General features: G+C 45.8%; 1 protein-coding gene across 1 annotated transcript in view; it reads right to left on the bottom strand.

Moving 5' to 3' along the window:
- Nucleotides 1–3,085: 3,085 nt before the first annotated feature.
- MEGF9 (multiple EGF like domains 9) overlaps nt 3,086–18,745 on the bottom strand; it is a 56,144-nt gene continuing 40,484 nt past the window's right edge. The window contains exons 3-6 of the mRNA XM_052815344.1: nt 16,951–17,090; nt 13,301–13,444; nt 12,141–12,413; nt 3,086–8,181 (exon numbers count right to left, since the gene is read on the bottom strand). Coding sequence (XP_052671304.1) covers nt 7,727–8,181; nt 12,141–12,413; nt 13,301–13,444; nt 16,951–17,090 — 1,012 coding nt within the window. The 3' untranslated portion in view covers nt 3,086–7,726. The remainder of the gene's footprint in view (nt 8,182–12,140; nt 12,414–13,300; nt 13,445–16,950; nt 17,091–18,745) is intronic.

Here is an 18,745-nt window from a genome sequence, read left to right as displayed (position 1 = left end):
CAACTGGGGAATTGTGCTAGGACTTACTCTCAGCATTACCTGTGATACAACATGTTTTTCTGAACACAATGGTCTTGCTGTTTCTTTACCCAATTATTTGCTGAGCGGTAGTAGATAAGAGTTCTGTACGCTGCACAATGTTTAAGATACCAAAGAAAAAAACTGCAGTGTCTGGAGAACTGTGTCATTAATATAGACATAGATAATACAGGCACTAACGAGCATTCTTTAGGATAAGATGTATCAAAACATGTAGAAGATCACACTGTGGAGAATCATCCGAGAAGGGTCAAACAGTGCACAAGTGAGGAAGACTACAGAAGACCACCAGAGGACTCCTGAAGACCACCAAAGACCTCGAATAAGCCTGTGTGAGGGACATTTGCATATGATAATGAATATGTAAAACATTTCCCAGAAATCTAATGAATATGTATATAGAACCTGTATATAAACTATGCAATTAACGTGATCAGGCGCACACAATAGGAGGAGAAATCCCCTGTGTGCCCAGCGCTGCAATAAAGGATACCTGCTTAATAGTCTTTTGACTATTAAGTCCTGATTTCGGCTTTTCATGGCATCACCTGTAACATGAGAGAGCTCTGTTCCAGTGAGACACTCGCCTGGCTCTCACTCACAGGAGTAACCATGTGCTTAAGCATTAGATTTGGTTTCCTCTTTGATACCGAGTGTGTCAGGTTTCACTTCCTCACTATTGTCTGGGCTATCTCAAGGGGATTCTTACCTGGCCAGGAAATAGGCCATGGATATAAGGGCTGACCATGGGCCATGGTAATTTTGTGGGTTTATTATTCCAAATTGCGATGGTGCCCTGTTAGTTCCGTTTTCTCCATGTATCTGCACCAGCTCTACTTGCTATTCAGAATAGATTAAAGTTGTAAGCCTGTAAAATGCACTAGACTGGTGGTAGCAGCCATTGCAACCACTGGATGTGTATGGTCACGGTGAGCCTCCCACCCCTACTTCTGCCTTTCAGTTTTATAAGTGCATGATTGAGCAGCTGTTAGTCCCCCAAACTGCCAGGAAATGCCAGGCACTACTTAGCACAACTAAGCTCTTAATCTCATCTCCTATCCAACTGGACATGCCTCATGCTTTGCATTTGGGGTCTGATCACCGTAAGAGATGTTCGGTCCCTTCAACTCCCCTATGGCCCTTGAGAGACATTTGTCACCTTAGGTGACTGGGTCCCCTTTTACAGTGGCCTCACCTGCTGCCAAGCTGAAGTTAAGTTTGCAAAATCAGCTCTGCCATATGGCAGCAGGATCTGATCAGCCAGTCTGAAATGTGGCTTGTTTACAGAGCAGATCTTCACAAAATGAATGAGTCCACTTACTGAAAGGATGATACCAATTTGCTCTTGTTTAAGGTTACAGTGAGGTATTACATATTTGATGCATGCCATTAAATCAGCATCCATCAGCCACAAGTACAGTGCAAATCATTCCCTGCTTGTGTGCTGTGGGCTGGCACAGCACCTCTGTGTCTGCAGAGCCACGGTTCATGTCCCAGCATACTATCTTTTAAAAGGACATGAGCAGGGCCCTCCTTGTTAAGTTTATCACTTCATGTAATGGTTGTCTGATGGATAAAGGCTTATAGATATATACATGTATATACACACAGACACAATGGAAAATTTCCCTGGGTTACTGCGCTTCCCAACATTTTAAAATCTGCAGCAGCAGCAAGAAGCTGCGAGGGGCAGAAAGGGCTGGGAAATGTATTACTTAGAAGCAGTTAACAACTTGCCTTCTGATAATCTGCTTAATGTTGTTTAACCTTATCTTAATTAGCAGTACATTGGGGGAGATTATGCTAAATCCTCATACCAGGAAGCTATATTGGAACAACGCTTTCCTACTTTACAAGGCAGCCCAAGATCCTTACCACCTCAGAAAAAAAGTGCTAAACGGAGTCTAGGAAAGAAACACTTATGGTGAGTGTAATGGTATGGATGAGTTGACCACAAACTCCCAAGGAGCAAGATGAAAGCCAGCTGCTCAGCGCGCTCTGGCTGAAGCACGATGGTGGCACAAGGAGGACGGATGTCATCATCAGCTGAGCATGGGTCCTCCTTGCCGTCCTGTTCTCGAGTCCCTACTCTGGGGACCTGGTTCAGCATCCAGTTACGCCGCCTCCTGTTACAGTTTAGAGCAAAATTCCTCCAAAGCTAAGTCATACACAATCAAACTGTTCTGCTAATGCAAATCAGGTCTCAATAAACTCCCTGGAATTTCACCAGTGTGGCCCTTACTTACATAGCTCTGGCTCAGTAAAACATTTGAATGAACACTTAGTTTTAAGTGCTCACTTAATTGATGCTGACTTACCTGTCTTCAAGTTCTTTGCTTAATAAGGGCCAAAGAGTTAGACATAACATTCAGCAGAAAAAACTAGCCTTTAGCATTTGTATTTGCTTCTGCGCCAAGAAAATCAATTTCCTAACACTGACAAGTGAGAAAGAAATGCAAGTTTTCCGTAGGTTCTTTTGCAGACACTACCAGAACTGTCTAAAACTATTGACGCCACAGATGTGGATCTCAGAGTATCTGATAACATAAATTTCCTTTGAAAGACCCATTGTGGTCATGAAGAAAAATCTGATACAATATCCTCTTCCAATTTCTAGCTTGCTCTGTGGGTTTCATTTTTAATGACTGCATACATCTCTGACAAAATATGTCTATGTGAATATTACAGACAATAATGGGGAAATACGCATTGACTGTCTAGCTATCAAACATGTTAATGAAAGTATCTGAAAGCTGGAATGGTTAATAAGCAGACACAGGAGATCATAGGGCTCATTTTTTAAATGGATTATCTGACACAGAATGTCAACTGTACTTATGAATATCTGATGTTAAAAAACATTTTTGTGCCGTGGTTCTCATCTCACATACAGGGGTATAATGAAGGAATAATTGTCTTGGAACAAATGTCATTACTGGGATGAGATCAGATTCAATCCTTTAGGTTTCAATCCAGCTCTGGTTGCTACCATTGGAAAGACTCCTGCTGAACTTTAATGAACAAAAAACAAATGCAAAAATCCAAGTGGCATAGATACAAATTATATACATTTATTTTTATTCATTTTAAATAACATTCTTCTGTATAAATTCTGACATATATTCAAATCATACACTTTTTTTTTTTTAGAAATGCATTTGTAAGCATAGCATATGCTTAGGAGACGCCTTATTTGGATGTGTAATAAGACTGATGGGTTTCAGTTGGGAGCAAGTACAACTTTTAAGGCCCACATTTTTCTTATTTTAATCCATCTCTCTGACACATGAAGAGCAGAGTCCTGTGGGAGCTCATTTTAAAGCTTCACTTTAAAGAGAAACATATTTTTAGGATTCAATCTTATATCCTTTATTTGAAGGAGACTGTGCAAACTTACTGCCACATTTACATTGCATGTAACATTTGAGATAAAGATGCCGTGTAGCAGTGGTTAACTGGGCCAGGATACCCGAAGGATGCTGAATACATCCCCTCCTCTTTCCTAAACGGCTTCCAGTGTGCTAAGTTTGCTCAGCCTGGTCCAAGGGAATTATCATTCCAATGGATGACATCTCCTGACAGCTCCCCAGGGCTAGCACTCCATGCAGTTATTTCTAGCTACAGTGGTTCGTAAGATTCAAGATCATCTATTCACATTAACGCAATCGCTTTTTTGCATGTCTGTTGCACTCTGTGCTTACCAAATGCTCTCCTAAGTTGTGAGCCATCCAGGCTGCCCCGCACCTTTGACACATCATTGCTTTTTGCCCTTTATCCGCTCCATTATATCCTCTTGCCTTCAGTTACTTGACTGTGGAGCTGAGCTCACCCCATCCAGACCAGCTGGGTCCAGAGGGCCCTCACGACCCCAAGGATCGTGCCTCGAGAGCTGGTTTCCCACGTTCACCCAGCCCTCACCTGCCTTGTCATACCTTCTCTATGCTCTGCAGCTACCGTGCCGTGCCATCGCCTGCCTTTCTCCACGACAGCCACACCACTGCAGCCAGACAGCAGCGTGCCCAGTTAGAAGGGGATGCATGGTGGCCCTTCAGGAACGCTACATATATCTGTATTGCCACATCAGCCCTGGAAGTCACCTAGATGCCTTCCCCTTGTCTTGCTAGCTTCTGAGTCGGGCCTCGATGCAGCCCTGTAAGTCCATTTCTGGTTTACTTGCCCATAGCCCAGTGTGGCGTTGGGCAAACCTCGACACCTGGGAAGCTTCATGACAAGTTATAACACATAGCAGGCTGGCGGTCCTGGTGGCCTTTAGTACCCTGGCACAGGTGTTTTAGCTCTGCACTCCCTCAACATATAATGCCAACCTAAGCTGACTGGAGATGGAACTAGCTAGCTTCTTCCTCACCTCCTGTAGTGCCCAGGGGACAGCTGCATGGTTGATGGAGAGAGCAAGGAGGATCTAATCTCACATCACCAAAGTCAAGCACAAAGCTGTTTATTCTTTCTTTGCTGAGGCATCCATCTTTTTTAAATGTTGCTCCTCTATGCCAAAGGCCTGGTTGGCTGGAGATGGCTGGTATTTTCCTGCTGAGTCATTTTGCCATCTGACAAGCATTGTCCCAGTGCCACGTGCTTGCTGTGCTCCAGTCCCTGCTAAAGAACATCCTGTGCTTTCCTCTGCTGTCCAGACCTGGGCAGCCAGGTCCCCCCTGCCCAACCAAGCTTCCCATCACATCTACGAGGGCCGTCTAGATCCCCTCATCCAGATGTGCAACCCACAGACAACAGCATGGCCGTACCGCCCTCCCTGGCAGACTGACCCTAAGGCATCCTGACCTCCTCCTCTTTCCAAACACAAGGCTCAAACACAAAGCCTTTAGAGTAACTTGGAGGTCAGAAGCAGCCCAGATGCAAACGCCTCCTGTGCTGTGGTAGGCATGGACTAGGACGGCTCAGCATCTGAACTCATGCTCTGATTTTGCAGATGGTCATTATTTCTACAGTGAGAGAAAAATCAAAGCCTATTCCTGTTAAAAAGTAGCCTACCGTCATACCAAAATTTGAGGAAGAGGTGTTTTGTGGCAAAGGTGAAAAGATCTACTAAAGTATTTTGGAAACATTGAAGCGAACAATCTGTCCTTCACTTTGCCTGCTAGCATTAGTCCCAGAAGCTAACACTTCCTACATTACCTTTCCCCACCCTATGAAGTGACCAAGTGCAAGTATATCGCTAAATCAGCACTGCTAAATAATTACAATTTTTAAGAAATTTTCTGTTTTGTCACCACTCTGCTCTTTAAAAGTCTGATGAGTAACTCGAGGATTAGCAATACCCAGATTTTCTCCTCCAGTCCTCCCCCATCTTATAAGTAACGTTGCTCTGAATGACATCAGCCAAATTTATTACCTAAACTATGGGACCTCACCCAGACCCATAGCAGGCAACGGGAGCTTTTCCATTGGCTTAGGCCTATATGCAATATCACATTCTGCCCTCACCATTTCCCTTGGTCATCCTCAACTATTTTCCTTTTTACTTGCCGTGCCTCATCTTTAAATCAAGCAGCAAGTTTTTGAGGCAGAAATGGCATCTTTGTGCATGTGTTTAAAGCACCTATTCCCTGCCCCGCCCCCCCCCCCCCAAGTCTCCAATGATAAGAAAAGCCTCCATGCAGCACCAGAAAGCAAATAAATAATCACCACATTCTTCCTACCATTTCTCATCTTGAGAAATATTTACTTTTGCCTGGCTCTGAGGATGCATCAGTCAGCTCCTGCTGACCTTTAGCAGGTACTTCATTTATCCTCAGCATCAATCGCTTGCAAAGCACCAACGCGCACAGCAACGCAGCTTTAGTTCTGAGGTTGGTCATGAGTTAGGTGAAATATTTGTTTCATGCCCTGCTTAAATGTAACGGTATTGATTTTCACAGGTCGGACCCAGCGGCTTCCCAGCACAGGGAGGGCACGGTGCCTGCCTCGAGGCATGCCTGCACGCTGCGGGTACCAAGTGAGGAGCTCCGTGGTGCAACCTCTCTGTGCTCCCCATTAGTTGTTCTCCCTCTGCTAACAGTCCGCCAGCCTCCCACAAAAATCAGGGGAATCCGTGAAACCTAAAGACCCCTGTAGGTTTTTTTGACAGCTGATTCCCCACCACCACCTTGTGCTACATAAGTTTCCTGAAAGCATCCATGCACTTTCAGCTTTTAAGCCTAGAAGCGCAGATCAGCTCCTGCGAGCTCTTCGGCTGAAAGCCGTTTTCACCCAAATCCAGGAGATTTTTGCTTTTGCCCTTCAAGAGGCCCAGAGGCTGCGCTCAGCCTCCGGCAAGTCACCCCCATCACCGTGTCAGCACGGGAGAGATGGCAATGAGATCCACACACATGATGAGCAGCCGCTTCGGAAAAGCTCGGCCATCAAGATCAGGCTCTCAATGCATTCATGACAGTGTATCTGCATTTTGTATAAAGATTTAAAAGCAAGTAACAGAATGGTACATCCGATTTTTGGACACCTACTAGGCCCTAGTCGTGGCAACACTGGTATGCACTCTATATTTAAAGGAATGGGAAAATCTGACAGATGCAAGTAGGGAGCACTCACATTTTCTCTAAAAAACAAAGTTATTCAATGACACTAGAAGAAAAGCTTTAAGCAGTCGGGGTTTGCCAGAGTCCCAGCTCCAACAATATTGCCATCTAATTTACAGTATTTTAAACAGTCCTCATTTTTTTTTTTCTTTTTAAACAACGCCACTAACCGCTGTACAATTAAAATCTAGATGATAAAATACGACTTGGGGAATAGGGGAGGTTGGGGAGGGGTTCATGGTTTTGTTGTTGGGTTTTTTTGGTTGGTTGGTTGGTTGTCTTTTTTACAAATAATTACAGATACAATTCCAAGAAGATATATTACATTTTATATACAGAACACACCATTTCTATCAGGGTAGGGTATTAAGCCTAGCTTTTATTTTTACACGGCAACCCTGAGATCTCTTGTCGTCTTCCCTTGCACAGAAACTATACAAGTTCATTAACTCCTTCTAGAAAAAAAAAAAGGATTGCTATGTTTTAATAGCATCATCACCCTGTATATATACTCAGAAAGGGAAAAGCTTAGTCTCTTCCCTAACTCCAATATTTTCTTTTTTTTTTTTTTTCCAGTTTCCCTGCTTAGTGGAAACTGATAATGGTGACTTTTTTCAAGTGTGCAACTCACTCCTCTACTTGCCTTTTGGTAGTACAGTGAACAATTATTTCCCTTTTTTTGTCCTCCTTTTCAAACAAATTTATATCAGGAACTAATATAAAGCCTTTACAAAGGTCTGTTTCTTGAAAATCCACTGTTAATTCATGAGCTACTTTTCAAACTAAAGGATGCAGACCTAAGTATTAGGTTGGCTGGAAATCAAGTAGCTTCTGATTAATCATGGGGTACTGCTTTCTCCACCCCACCACCTCTTCATTAAAACAAAATGTATTTTCAGATCAGTGAATTCTATGGATCTTTATGGAGAACAGGATACTGAATGCATTTCACCATATTACCTGAAATTCGGATATACTACACTTTTTTCTGTTCACCAGCAAGCTACAGCATGCCCAGCATAAGAGTATCTGAAGAGCAAATTCCTCTGCATGGAGCCTTGGCACGGATCCTGATACCCCTTCAACAAGCCCTATAACATTTTTAAGCCAACTTTGGAATAGCTGGAGCACTTCTTCTAAGCTTTATAATTATGCATGGGAGTCGTCAGCGTTAGTTGTCCATTCGGTGCGACTTCATTCCCATCATCTTCCAACAGCCCCGAAACATCAGCGTTGGGTATGCTGTCATGGTAGCTGCTAAAACTGATGTTGTCCTCTTTGAGTTCAATGGTCCAAAAAGGAGCGTTAAGTTTTCTGTTTTGATACTCACGGTACATGTAGACAGCACCCACAAAGCCCATTAGTAGGACCACAACAATGATGATAACTGTCAAAATAATTATGTTAAACTGAGTCCATGAAACGTCTGCAAAAGCAGAGGTACTATTGTCAGAGGAACTCATAGGAAATATAGTCTGTATAGTTGTTGGTGACAACGTACTGTTTATCACTGCCGTTGAAAATGATGTTGCCTTGCTGGCATTTGGAGCAGAAGTTGTAAACTCCCTTGTTTCTGGGCCAAGAGTAGCTTCTACAAAACAAATAAAAAATGATCAATAAAAATATGCTACGATGGAATCAAACACAAACATAAGAGATTTGACATTTATATCACAGTTGTTATGGCAATTAAGTTTACACTGTTAAAGCTGGTATTTTTTTCCAAATAGTTTGCAAAAATGGTTAGCCAGGGTTGGGTTGGGTTTTTTTTTAATAATTCTGTGTGCTAAGTGCTCATTGACTGCAGCATTCCTATAAAAAATCTGGTGATGGATGTAGCCAAGATTCAGCATTAGATACATGAGCTCACCATGAAAGCAAGCCACCCAGTCCAGTTCATATTCAGCCCATGAAAACGGGGTTCTACCAAGCTCGGCAGGAGTTTGGACTTTGAACCTAACGAAGGCAGAGTTTCACTTGTTGTCTACGTGGGCTGCACAATCAGGCTGGGAGGACACAGCGACTCCAGGAGCTTAAACCTTTCACAGTTAGTACACTAGAGGTAGGATTATTTTCACAATGTTATTATTTCTGCCTTACCTGCACAAGAAGATCAAAAATGAAAAAATGAACCATGAGTATTCTGCCATCACAGTGTTTAGCAACAGGTTTCAATATTTACACTGCTTTATGTAAAAGGGCAAAATAATCTCAGTTCTGCTTTTGAATGAAGAAGTCATACACAAATCTCACGGAAACCCCTAGTCTGCATAACCAGAAGCAGAAGGTAACCAAATCACAACAAAAAAAGACTGTGGATGTTCTTATGAAGCTTTCGAACGCAGCAGAAGCCAGTTAGGATCCTGTTTTGGTTTTGGCTGCTGGCATATGTCCGCACATGAAGGATGAGAACATGGGAACTACCAGACTGTGCCACAGGCTCCATCTTCCTCTGCAGCCTGTTCCCAGGCACAAAATAGCCAAGAACCTGCCTTGCTTCCAGCAAATATGAGAAAACTCCCTTCTCAGATCTAGGAGTCAGTGGCAAGTGAACACTGGAGATCTCATAAGTGGGATGCAAATTCATCACGCCTTCTTCAAACCAGTTGAGCTATAGGCCTCAGAAAGTACATTAAGAGCCTGAGTATTAGGATCCCAAATGTAACTAATAAATCATTTTCTTCACAGGAATAACCTGATCTATTTTAGATTCTCAAGTCCAGGCAGAAGGAACCCTCCAGAAGCTGAAGCCTCAATCAACCAAAATGTTCTCTACACCCATTGCTCCACAGGACTCTCTGCATCCTCTTTCCCACCCTCTTCCATTTCTCTTTCTGCTATCAGAAATGCAACTTCATTTTAAACCCACTCACAGCTGCAGCAATTACAGCTGATGGTGCCGTGCTGTATTGATCCAGCTCTCCTGAAGAAAATGTCTACTAATTATGACTGAGGAGGAGAGTCGCTTCTGAAGGACTAATTTTGCACTAAGTTGCATCTCCAATGGCAACAGGAGCTGGAAATATTCAGGACGTGCCCTCGGGGGAGCTCCCACGAGTTAACTTTGGGCTGTCACGTTCCCAGTTCAGGCAATGGAGAAAGAAACTCCTCTGGAAACAGCATCACACACCTAATTTAGGCTCCTGCTCAGCGTCCCTCCCTGCAGCAGCTCCTCTATTCTCTGCAGGTCCTGCCTCAGGTTGATAAGGATACTCATGCCAGCAGGCATTCTCTGTGGGATAACAGCCAGAATTTCACAGTAGGAAGCAACATGACAGGAGCAAGAGGTTCCTGGATACAGCTTTGGGAGAAGGGCATGAGGAATTCAGTCATCCTTTCCAAATTCCTTCATCAACACTCAAGTCTTGGCAAACCCTGCCAGTGGCTATAATTAGAAAAAAACAGAACAGAGACAATGGCTGATTCACCAGCAAGGAAACAGGACTTCTCTGGGCTTTACTTGTGAGTCAGCATCAGCTAAGTGCTGGCAAGGGGGACAGGGGTGAAAACATTTCCTGGAAGTGACGGTAACATCATGGTGAAACAGTGCCATGCTCTGACCGCGGACTGTCACTTTTGGGCTGTGATACAGTGATGCTTGTTTCTGCTCACCAGGGCCGTGCCAGCCCTCCAGATGTCCTAAAGCAGCTCCTTCAGAGCGGCAGCTGTTCAGTCAATGGGACGCTTTGGCAGCTTTGACGTGAGCGTCATATCCAGCTGCTTGATTGAAATGCAGTCTCTGCAAAGCTTCTGCTACCTCCTGCAATGAATGAGCACCGGCAGGAGCGGGGGCCATGCCAGCAGCCCACACGCCGGCTCTCAGGGAAGGCTGCGATGCTCGGCTGGGTGGCACAGTGCCACACTGCGTCACTAAGTCCCTGCTGCTATGCCTCACCATCGCAGCAGGAACACCATCCACCCAGGGGTCGAAAACACTGACTTTGGTCATCCCACACGTCCTTTGAATATTCTCTCCATCTGCCTTGAAAGCATCAAAACCTTGGTCAGGTTTAAGACTCTGAACAGCCCCTGCGGATACTCGAGGCTGGGTTTAGCTTTGCCCAGGCTGTACAAAACATGCTGTCTTACTTCAACTGCGACCACTTAAACAGAGTCTGGGTGATGGTTTCACTCCAGAAGCCACTCAAAACTAGGCCACTGAAATGCACTAGTGGTTTATGAAAATCGTAACCTAAAACTAGTTCATGCACAGCATCTCAGCATGTCAACTTTTAGGCAAATTGCATGTAAGAAACTGGAAAGAAACTGTAAGCCTTTTTAATTGCTTAATAAGAACAGGAAAAAAGAGGTGTCAAGGAAACGGGAAAGCTAGAAGAGCACGTTCTGGTCCCTTTGAAAGGGGACAGTCTTTCCCCACATCAGGAATCAGCTATAACAATGCCATTAAAATAAAACTGAATGGTGAAAACTGCAAGTATTACAAGCAAAGCCATACATATGGATTTTAATGGAGCAAGGTCATGTAGCTCTTAGCACAAAGACAGAGCTGTGCAGGGCATAATGGATGACCTGATGCAAAAGTGCTGTTTTCAGCCCTATAACGGTACAGTTACAGCTAATGAACATCCAACTTTTTTGTATTGATCATCTCCCCACGCAGAGAAGGACTCTGTGATTACACCTCCAGAGAGCAGCATGGGAGTGAAAACCACATTTGCTTCTAATGGAAGTTCTGAATTAAATCTCTCTTGGTGACAAGGATGAATTTGGGCTCAGATACTTTCCTGAACTCTGGGTTCTCTTATCTAATACATGACACCAGTAATGTTTCCATGCATGGAGCTGTAGATCCACCTTGTGGACCAACCTCCTGATAACCACTGAAGAAGCAACTTAAGAATCATTTTCTCTCATTTTACTATGAGTCCTCCTGCTGTGCAGCAGCCTCTCTAAGTACCAGAGCTAGTTTGCGTCCAAGGTGCTACATGCAGTGTCTCAGATGTGTACTGAAGACTGATGAGAGAGCCCTCCAGAGCGGGTACTGGTAAATTCTGGCATTGACTCGCTGTGCAAGTTTGGACCTCACCTCTGAGCTTTGGCTTCCCCATTTAGAAAGCATAAAAAAAGAATGTCTAAACTTGGTCCAAATAGTTATTATTTGCAGAGTATGAGGAGTGACAAAATTTATTATAAACACCCTTTCTAGGGAGCTAGATAGTGCTATTGAATGGACTAGTAAATGAGGACAATTCACTGGGCACTAAGAGATCAAGTATATCAAGCAATGGAAATCTGAAAACCTACATTTAAATACACTGCAAATAGTTTTTGTTTTCCAGCTTGTTCACTAGAGGTGCCTGCCACAGTGTGGGAATCAGGGTGGTTACAGAGCTAACTCTAAACCACAGATTTCAAGGCCAGTAGGCACCAACGTGTTATAAAGGTCTAGTTTTCATCCCCGTACCACAGGCCAGATGAATCTAAACCAATTTGAACAATTAACAGTATTCTATCCCCAGCCTTCAGGCAGCTGGTGCCCACCTGAGCTGCACAGCAAGCTTCAGCACTGATTTGGGGAGCACGTTTTACCTCTCCTGGTGCAGTTGGTCCCCTCAGGGTCTCGGACGTAGCCATCCTCACACTCCTCGCAATGAAACCCAGCAGTGTGGTACAGGCAGCCGATGCACTCCCCGCTATCCGGCTTGCACACGCTGGGTGACCGCGCTGGGTCCACGTTCCCGTTGCATTTACATCTTACGCAGATGCTGTCAGAGTTGTAGTAGCCACTGTCACACTGGTTGCAGTTCGGGCCAGTGTACCCGGTTTTGCATTCGTCGCACCTTGGGGCAGTTTCACCAGGCTCTAAAGAATACAGAAAGCAAACCAGATATGTGCCGTAGCCCCTTGCAGAGAAACACCTGCTGGGGGATTTGTTCTGTGGGAACGGACCACAAGTCACTATGACAAAAATCAGCACCCACTGAGTATTAACCAATCTCAAATTTTAAGCTGAAAATACAACTTTTGAACTGCAGCAGTTTCTCAGCTCCTAGAGGAAAAAAAACTTTGGGGGTTTCTGATGCCTCGTACCAGCATCACAGGGCACTCTCAGAACGTTGCTAAGCAAACAGATTATTACTCCTGAACATTTCCATCTCAAACAGCCAATTTCAGAAAATAGCTGGAACTATATCGGGGATGCTAGCACACTGCGGGAACTTTCTGGCCTATGCAAAGCCAGAGGTGGCTCGATTGCAAAAAAACGATTAAGGAAATATCAAAAAAACGTCTTACATACGTTTATTACAGCTACGAATTCTCTCAGTTACATGAAAATAGAGCAGGAAGATTGGGGAATCTCTGCTTGGAGTCCCATGGAGATGTTCAGAAGAGGGCTCACGGGTATGAACAGCTACACAGCACTGCTGGGCATCTCCTGTACCTCTCCTGGCTGCCGCAGGCTCAACAGTTTCTCTCTGCAAAACTCTGCATGTTCTTCAGAGCAGGCTGCAGCCTGTAGCGAAGCATTTCTGACGCCCTCCACTGCACGGCTGCTCTCACAAGAGGCAACACAAGCACCAGGGACGCATTGTGGCAGGCGCCGGTTCCAGCAAGGCGCCCTGGTTCTCACAAACAGGACATTCACGGGCTATAAAACACCTTGCTAGGCTGATGTACTCTGAGTGGCAATTTCATTGAAAAGAGCTACATTCATCATCTGAGGAATTAGACCAAAACAAAAGCCTTACGTATTCGGCAGGTGCCGGTCGATGCCACGGTGGAGCACGGGCAGCGATGGCAGGCGTGGGCAGGATGGGCGCTTCTGTAGAAGCCCTCCTTGCAGAGCTCGCAGTGGTTTCCCTCGGTGTTTTCCTGGCAGTGCAGGCAGGTGCCTGGGGAAGGGACGAGAGCACAAGCAACCGTTCAGCAGCAGGAACTGGAGCAGAACATTTGGAGCAAGAATCTACGTGGAGTGCTCTCAATTATCAGAGCTCACAGGTGATTTTGGATACCCTCTGGCCAAAACATGATCCTGGCCTCTTATGACCTTCTGATGGTCATCCCCCCCTTCCACACGCACACACACACAATGTGAAAAAGTAGGTAGCCCCAGCAGAGAGGCCCACAGCTCATCACTTTAAAAGGTCAGTGCAGGTAAACACACACTATCAGTATTAAACGGTCCTCAAGGAAAGGGGTTTCAGTTTGCATCTGCGCCGGTGAGCCAGGATCTTGATGCTTCAAATCCCCCACTCGCACGAGGGGCCCCTCCAGTTTATGCCTTTGCCCTTTTTTGTGTGCAGCCTCTTCCTACACCACAGAGCTGGTGGTCAGGGGTATGGAAGTGCCACCGTCCTGCCCTGGGGGCAGATGGCTCCATCCCACCAGTGGGGCTCCAGCTCCTCCATCCCATCACAGGCACACGGCAGCAGCAATTACTGACCTTCCCAAAGAAACAGAGGAGAACTCGGGGTTCATGTGAGCTACCTCCCCTGCCCGGGGAAACCCCTGAATCAGAAAATTGACATGCTGTGTCTTAGCAGAGGCTGTGTCCTAATGGGCCTCTAAATTGCATTTTGATACTATTGTGACCAGAGAAAGAAAAATCTCCCTAGTTATAAAAACGCAGCCTCTATCAAAAGCCCATCCATCAACAGGAACATCCTATAATTCAGCAGTCTCGTCAACGAGGTGGCAGTGACCTGAGGGAAGCTTATATGATTAAATCCTGTGTACAAGACTCTGAAAAGGCAAGAGCCACCTTCTAACAAACCAGGGCGGCATAGAGCAGTTTATTCACTGCATCTATAAGCACAGACAGGAGATTCACTGAGCTAATCTAGCAGTGCTGCGGGGGTATGGAAAAGTCTCCTATCAACATTAACCACAGAAAAAATCCTGAATTAGGTTAATGCTGACTGTTAAAAAAACCACAGCAAATTTTCTTATTAATATTGGACCAGTTTGGCTCCCTTGCAAGCCCTACTCTTCTCTTTCCACAGCAACGACTCCACAGCCGAGCATCCCCGAGCAAGCCCGGCGCGTCCTTGCAGCCGACCCTCGTGCCAAGGGCAGGAAGCAAACCCCGGCAGCTGCCGCTTTTGGAAAGCGGCTGATTCACCCGCGCGGTGAATGACTAAGGACACTTGCTCGGCGTCAGCTCCCACACACTGTTTGCTCTTCACCCAACAGCTTGTCAGACATGAGCCGGCGGTTTTTGTGGGAGAGGTGTCAGGGTTAGAGGGGAAAATTATCTGCTGGGCTCGGTTTCTCCAGTTGCAAACCTCGATCAGCTGCTTCAGCGGGATGCCTGGGACAGACCGGCTCGTGGAAGGTTAATTTGCCCGATCAGCAGCAAGGGTGCCTTGAACCGTGCTCTGCAGGCATTAATGGTGGCATAAATCTGGAATCACACCTGTGTTTTCCGTGCAGTCTCGGTCATTTCAGGACCAATGTCTTTCCTGTCGGCAGAAATTACTCACATTTATCTATACCAACGCTGCAAAATGGCTGCGTTTCCAATGAGTCAGCAAGTTGCTCAGCCATGCAAAGCACGCATGGGCTTGCAATCAGGTATCACTGTGGAAAGCCTTAATAATTAATAGCACTTCCCACCCTGATAATGCCCTCAGGAAGGATCAGACCTCACAGTACCCCAACTGGGAAGAAGCAACCAAACTCATTGCACAGACACAACACGGGGCACAAGGGTCGTGTCGAAGGAAGCGCTGTCGCCTGGGGAGCTCTGGCTGCCCAATTTCCAGCGCAATAATTTTAAATATTCCTCCTGGGAAGAGCGATGCCATACAGACATGGTTGCAGAGCCGGCAGAGGGAGCCCAAAGTACAGCATTAATGCGAAAGAAACCTTGAAAATTTGACAAAGACTACACAGTTGATGTAAAGCTGGGGAGGTCACACAAAGTGCAGTTTCTAGAGCAGGCTGAGTGCACGACATTACTTATTAGACGTCGGATCTAATTTTTAATCAACTGTTCTCTGTGCTGGTTTTGTTGAGTTCCCCCAACCCCAGCAGCAAATAAAGCAGATGGAGGAAAATTTTAAAAAGGGATTTTTGTCAGATCAACAATAGGTCATTAACCAAAAAGAGGGTTTTTCTTTGCAATGTTGCGGTCAGCGCTGGACAGCCCCAGCAGAATCACTGCCTGAACAGCTCAATCCCAGAGGCAAGGTCTGTGCTGGGTTTTTTTCCAAAATCAAGAGATGGGGGAAACATTGAGGGAGAAAAAGGAAGAGCAGATTATCTTACTCCTTCACAAAACCCACACACCCAGCTCCAAATCAGTAACACAGCTGATGTGTGCACGGCTTTAGGTACAATCTTATATCCTTCAATATTAGTAGGACATAAGCACAAAAAGTTCAAAACAGGAATGAATGCAGTAATTCATCCTCAAGGAGTGCAGATCTGGTGCCTGCCTCTACCCCTGATGCTGAGCAGGATCAGGGCATTGGCTGGGCACAATCAGCACTGCAGCTGCCCATTTCTGTGCTGCAAACACACAAGCCATGAGGGAACAGACACCAGTGCAGAAATTGCCCAGAAATACCATATTTGATGAGCTCTGCCTCTCTGCCTGCTATGCAAAAACCCTGCAACGTTATTTAAATTATTACTCCTTTCTAGGCTCCTGGATAAATATTACAGAACTGCATTTCAGCCTGGAAGTTTTGATGAGAATTTGGATTTTGAAGTGTGAGTTTCGCTGCTAAAGTGGGGATCGCGCAGGCAGTCACATAACATTGCTCCTCCGGGACCTCTCCTTTCAGTGGAGACAGGAAAGCAATTAGGTTCCCCCCTGCCCTCCCATAAGCTATTCAAGCACAGGTGCCTCAACATTTGCACTCCATCAACATCTGTGTGAGTGAGAGACAGTCAAAGAAATGATCAAGGAAAATGAACAAGGCAAATTTATAAAAAGTGGGCAATATTAATTAGGTGCTGCCAGTTTTTTCCAGCACTAATCATGTTATCTGTGGTAATAACAGTCACCTTACGTCAGTGCCAGTACAGTATATGTTTCCAGGTAAACAGCAGTTAAACAAAAGCTCCTTAAGAGCCCACGTTGTGTATTTGTGTAAGTGCAGAGAACAATAGAGCACTGATTTCCAATAGCGACTGCAGAATAAATTTTCTGCACTGCAGCCTGGGGTAAATAACACAGCCTGTATTGACTTCCTTGAGAAGAGGACTAGCTCCAACCTTGCCCCGCACTTTGATTTCAGTTTTAAGGTAAAGATTCTGGGTACTCAAGGCATAAAGACGCAGATGAAGAGGATGAGAGTGGAGGTCTGCTGAATGAAAACAGCAAAAACCAGAGACAGAGGGGACAGGTAAAGTCTGCACCCACCATGGGCACACGAGAAAAGGCTGTTACCTGTTAAGCTGTCGCAGGTTTTGGAGTGGTTGTTGCACTGGCACGGCTCGCAGGTGGTTTCGTTAAACCTGTAGTATCCATCACTGCACCGGTCACACTTCAGGCCCGTGACACCAACTTTACACTGGCATTTCCCAGAGCTGCACAGAGAAAAACAGTGAAATCTGGATGTGCTGGGAGGCATCCGAAGTACAAACCTGCGGTCAGTGTTTTGGACTCTCTTTCCAGAGCGGGGAACTCTGCAGAAACGCCTGCCAGAAGCAGGGCATGAAACCCATGGGCAACAATTTCCAAAAAGTGATGGGGAGTTCAAGAAAGGCTGAGTGTCTGCAAGACCAGTTGCCCTGACAGCAATTTCCAGCTGGGCACCAGAAATCATCACTCGTTCTGGAAAGCCTTGGCCCAAAGCCATCCCCACACATCAGCCCCCAGCCGATGCTCCGACAGCCCCTCTCCAGTCCCACCTTCATCGAGCACCTGCACGGGCCCTGGGTCCTGCAGGACACTGGGATACCCCAAGATCACTACGCCTGAACGATAAAAGAGCACCCACGTGGATAATCACCTCCCCTCCGCATCGGCGCCCATCGGTACCTCCCAGATTTTCGGGCGAGCGGACAATTCCCTGCTCACCACCTGCTTTCCCGGCTCCCCCGAGAGCCGGCACCGCAGCTCAGGTGTCTCGCTCGGGTTTCAGCCCAGGCAGGCATCAGCCACCTGCACTCCCTCTGCTTCTCCTCCATGATCCTATTTATCCCTTCCACGCAACAACCCCACAGCCACGGCAAAGCCCCTCTCTCCAGTCAACTTCTCCCACCCAGTAGGAGCCAGGGAAGGACAAGCGAGGGTTTTCCCTTCCCCAGCGGTTTCCACTACAGCTAACGCCAGACAAGAGCCTGTTTACTTGGGCACCGAGTCTGACTGCAGGGAGGGTAGAGCTCTGCACAGTTAAAATAGAGGATATTGGGGTTAGCTGGCATCAGCAAATACCAGAAGGCTATAAAAAGCAAAGGTTACCCTCATTCCTTTGGCTTTCCACACCAGTCTTTCCACGCAGAGGCTTCAAACTTATCGCTTTCATAAGCGACTTTATATCCTAGCAGCACCTAGGCTCAACTCTCAGAGAAGGCACAGGAATGGATAAAATGCTCTTTCCCATCAATCCCCCGGCACGGCGACTGCGGCTCATCCCACCTGCACACGTGGGAACCGGTGACGAGAGAGCGCAGAATTGCCTTTCCGCATCTCCGATAGCCCTGGGGTGACCTGCAGGAAACCTCAACCCCTGCGTGCTGCACAGGGAAGGCAGGAGAGCAACCCAAATAAACATGATTTTGTCTCCTCCAGGAAATAGATTTATTTGCAGCTGCGGCAGACAAGGCGGGTATCATCCACAAAGCACCCCTGCACACTGCTGGATGCACCCTCCTCCTATTAATTCAGTATTTCAGGGTTCAGTGTGCCTGCACAAAGATTATCTATTGCTCTCCCTTGCTCCTCCTGGGGAAAAGCGAGCAATGCACAATTTTTTTCTAAAAGCCCCTAGAAAAATCTGCTGATTAACACTAACAGAGGCTTGATGCACTGTTGATTTGTTTTTATTTAAAATGCAGTAGATTGCAATGCTTTTGGGAAGACATTGCTTCTGTCAGAAATTAACATAATTTAGTATTTCTGTTGTTCGTTTGCTTGCCAAAGGAAGAGGAAATACACAAAGGCACATCAAAATACAGAACTCAGCCCAAGTGGCTACACAATTAAACAGTTCCAGAATCTGAAACTTCAGACATATTTA

This window comes from Harpia harpyja, chromosome 19 (assembly GCF_026419915.1).
Source record: "Harpia harpyja isolate bHarHar1 chromosome 19, bHarHar1 primary haplotype, whole genome shotgun sequence".
Classification (NCBI taxonomy): Eukaryota; Metazoa; Chordata; class Aves; order Accipitriformes; family Accipitridae; genus Harpia; species Harpia harpyja.
The sequence above is the reverse complement of the archived record's forward strand: the minus strand, read 5'-3'. Positions and strand labels throughout refer to the sequence as shown.